Source organism: Vitis riparia, chromosome 1 (genome assembly GCF_004353265.1).
Source record: "Vitis riparia cultivar Riparia Gloire de Montpellier isolate 1030 chromosome 1, EGFV_Vit.rip_1.0, whole genome shotgun sequence".
Classification (NCBI taxonomy): domain Eukaryota; kingdom Viridiplantae; phylum Streptophyta; class Magnoliopsida; order Vitales; family Vitaceae; genus Vitis; species Vitis riparia.
The window spans coordinates 18,574,874-18,578,654 of record NC_048431.1 but is presented as its reverse complement, the minus strand read 5'-3'; the positions used below and the strand labels follow the sequence as shown (position 1 = coordinate 18,578,654).

At 37.0% G+C, this 3,781-nt stretch overlaps 1 protein-coding gene across 1 annotated transcript; it reads left to right on the top strand.

The window, feature by feature from the left end:
• Window positions 1-2,436: 2,436 nt before the first annotated feature.
• Window positions 2,437-3,450, top strand: LOC117920623 (UPF0496 protein 4-like). The gene has a single exon (XM_034838229.1). The coding sequence runs from the start codon at window positions 2,437-2,439 to the stop codon at window positions 3,448-3,450; it is 1,014 nt and encodes a 337-aa protein (XP_034694120.1).
• The last annotated feature ends 331 nt before the right edge of the window (window positions 3,451-3,781 follow it).

Below are 3,781 nucleotides of genomic sequence, written 5' to 3'. Positions count from 1 at the left end.
CAAAACCTCTTAATTGCTTACGCTTATGCACCCTTATGCAACTCATAAAAAAATATTGACTATCTCATAATCCAACTCTGAAGACTCAACATTCTACTAAAGAGAGTCAATTGCAGTACAATATCCTTTGATGTTAAATTCAAATCAAATTAATTAATTTCTCAAGTTCATGACTCATTATTCATTGCATGAAAGTTTCTTATGAATTGATATCCATAATCCAATAAAATAGTAGCTATCAACCTCTCAGGATTACCTCTCAATTCTTGAGTCTCATATCCTTTTATATCATTTTCAATTGACATACTCTTATCCATAATGGGATATATGTCAAATTCCACTAAAGGAAATTCTATGGTCATAAACTACATGATCATGAATCCTTAAGATCATCCAAATGGACATACTGTCTCAAATCCATGAGATATCATGGTACCTCTATTGAGAATATATGTTACCACCTACCTAAAATCACTAGTCACTCAATCCATAGGGAATCTATGATCACTCTAGGATCTTATCCATAAGTTAAAGTAGTTAATAGTCTCAACACTAATGAAATATTCTCTCAAGGTTGAGAACCCATGCAACATTGTAGTTTAGAGAAGATATGACAATTTGATAATCATAAGTCAAGACGCTTTATAGGTCTCATCCAATGTATAAGTATACAAACTAGTATAACTACCATGGAAAAATCATTCCAATAACCTAATTAAGTCATCCCATCAATTAGGAAGTAGTGCACTACAATGTCTAATGGATTATGAAAGTACATGAACAAGATATGAACAAACTTATCAATTTGTAAAGAACCTATCATTTGAATCTTCTATACAACTCTCAATGTATTGAAGCCATGCACAATTCAAGTGATTAAATCTTGATATACTCAAATGTATCATTATGCATAATAGGTTAGTGAATGAAAATTTGATATCATGTAAAATAATCCAAATATTACATCATGTTAATGCTTTTGAGAGCTCTATCCTAACAAATAATGTACCTTCAACCTTACATGAATATCTTTAAAAAAAAAAAATGATGAATATTTGCTTTTGAGTCTTCTCTTTCTTCTTGATTAGTTGATTTCCTTTGGATTTGTTGTTTCCTTGATTGTTTCTTTGGAAATAATTATTGCCTAATACACTCAAATATAAAACATTACATCTAAGTCTTGTTTTATTATCATGAAAACAAGATTAATTATTTATATATATATATATAATTCATTAATATTTTTTTAATTTAGTATCCTTTGAATAAACTTTTTTTTTTCTAAAAATAATATTTTTAATTTTTAAAATTTAGTATCCATTTGATACACCTTTTTTATTTTTATTTTTTTTAAAATAGTAGATTTATATTATAGAAGTAATAATTTTAAAGATAGCTTTAAAAATTTGAGATATCAAAAAAGATTTCCCACCTCAAAATTAATTTTTAAAGATATTTGGAAAATTTATAGTGTTAAGAGGAAAACTTAATTTTTATTAAAATTTTTATGAAAGATGGCTTTAGGTCATTTATGGGAAGCCAACAGTGTCTTTCCCCAGCTAGAGGGAATCAAATTTGATTGTTGTTTCATTAAAGGAAATTTTGAATGTAATTTGACTTTGACTACATGATGCATGCCAAAGTCTTCAATTTACTCTTATATATATATATATATTTGTTTGTTCTTAACTTGTAAATTTTATTATGACAAGAATTTTTATATGGTAAATTTGCAGGTACTATATTTGCAAAAGTAAAAAATTTTTAATTTCCTCAAGCATAATGAAATTAATTTTGAAATGTATCGGAGATGGAGATGGAAATACATAGTATGAATGAGTATAGAGGGCTGTTGAAACATGATCAGTTGAAAAGGTTGTCAGCCCTCTAAACACGCCGCCAATCCACTTGTCCTTGCCAGCTGCCACCCAAAAGAAAAGGCTTTCAGGTTGTCAAAAAGGTATGAAACACGAACGCCGTATCCGCATGCAACAACAGTCCACGCACCCGAGGAAGGGCCTGGCGAATAAAATGAAAGTTCAATATTCTTTATTAAAAAAAGAAAAAAAAATATTCCAACAAACTAACGTCACCCACCATTCAGCAATCCCATCGTCTTTTCCCCCTCTACACTCTTATCCTATTTTTCATACGGCCCGGTCCTTTCCACCATCCTCCCGTGTGTCCGTTCTTTTTTCGAATTACCAATAATGCCCTTTACTTTTTCAGCTTCATCTAACTCAACAACCCAGGCACATGTCATGGGGGTGATTTTGTAACTTCCGAGCCTCATCGTGTCTGCCCTCGCTCGCCCACTTGGAAGCCCCCCTTCTTCTCTCTCTCTATATATATATATCATACGACTGCAGCAGCCAACGCTCAATTCCATTTCCAACTTGGTCCGCCGGCCGGTTCTTTCCTGTTATAAACTTCAGTATGTTTCAGGTGGGCGTCTCACGCTTCTCTGCTTTTTCCCCGTTTTCCGGGTCAAGAAATTGCTCTCTTCCCAACAACTTTGAACTCCTTTCTTGCTCCTTCGACGATGCCCTCATCCGCCGCCTCAAAGCTCTAAATCCGCCTTCTCTTACCCTCTCTTGGCTCTCCCTCGCTGTCGATTTCCTCTCCACCATTCATGCGGAGGTGCGAAGCCTGATCTCCAATCTGAAGCCGTCTGCGTCCGATGACTCCCTCGCCTGCTTCTTGGATGATAGCGTGAAGCTTTTAGACGTTTGTAATTCGATTTCGTCAGAGATCGAACGCCTTCGCCAACGCCGTTTGTTGATCAATTTTGTTATTCACTTGCTCGACTTCTCCGGCGAGGGTCCGGCCCCGGAGAAGCTCAAGAAAGCTAGGGATTCCCTAGCGGATTGGGCGAACTGTCCCCGAGGGTTCACGAAACGGAGATTCGAGAACGATGTCAAGGTTTTGATCCACGATCTCGCGCGAGGGCTTGGAAATGCGCCGCGTGGCAAGATCTCCAGCGTGGAGAGACTCGTCCGCCGGACGGTCTACACCATCGGGGCGATGACGGTGTTCTTCGCCGGAGTTGTGGTCTTCTCTCTGTACGGACTTCCAGATCTCGTTGCCATCCAAATTCCGGCCGAGTTCGCATGGGCTGACTCCTTCGCCGAACTCCAGACGACGATCTCTGAAAAGAGCAAGGGGTCGAAGATTGGAGAGCTCAACGGCGTGGAGACGCGGATACGGACAGTGTGTGACGCCGTTGATGACGTGGCGAGAGGAGATCCGGAAAAGGACAAAAAGGAGCGGTTGAAGGACGCCGTTAAGGAGCTGGCAACGGCAACAAAAACTTTTTCGGAGGGTTTGGACGGATTACATAACGGCGTGAATGGGATGTTTCATACGGTTTTGGGCGCTAGGAATGACATGTTGGATAGTTACAGAGTTGGCGGAAACGGAGGGAAACCAAAAAAGCAACAGCCAAAATGATGTAAATTTGTATATTTCTCTGAATCAAAGAGAATTCATCAACAAAAAATGCTAATTCAAATATTTCAATTACCATATTTTTTGTGTGCGTTTTATGTGAATAAACCATATTTTCAAAGATATCAATTACCGGATGTTATTTTAGCCAAAGGATTTAAAGAATTTTGTTTAGTTTTGGAAATCATAGCCCACAAATATCATATTCAGCCTGGGAAATTTTAAAAGATTCTAATTCTGTTGAAAAATCTATTAGATATTCAGAAAAAAGAAAACCTAAAATTAAAATATCTTCAAATATAGTGCAGCACAAACCAGGTGCAGAGCAGCGGGG

Bases quoted from the DNA above. Each gene is read 5' to 3' on its own strand.
- LOC117920623 (XM_034838229.1), top strand. From the start codon at position 2,437: ATGTTTCAGGTGGGCGTCTCACGCTTCTCTGCTTTTTCCCCGTTTTCC.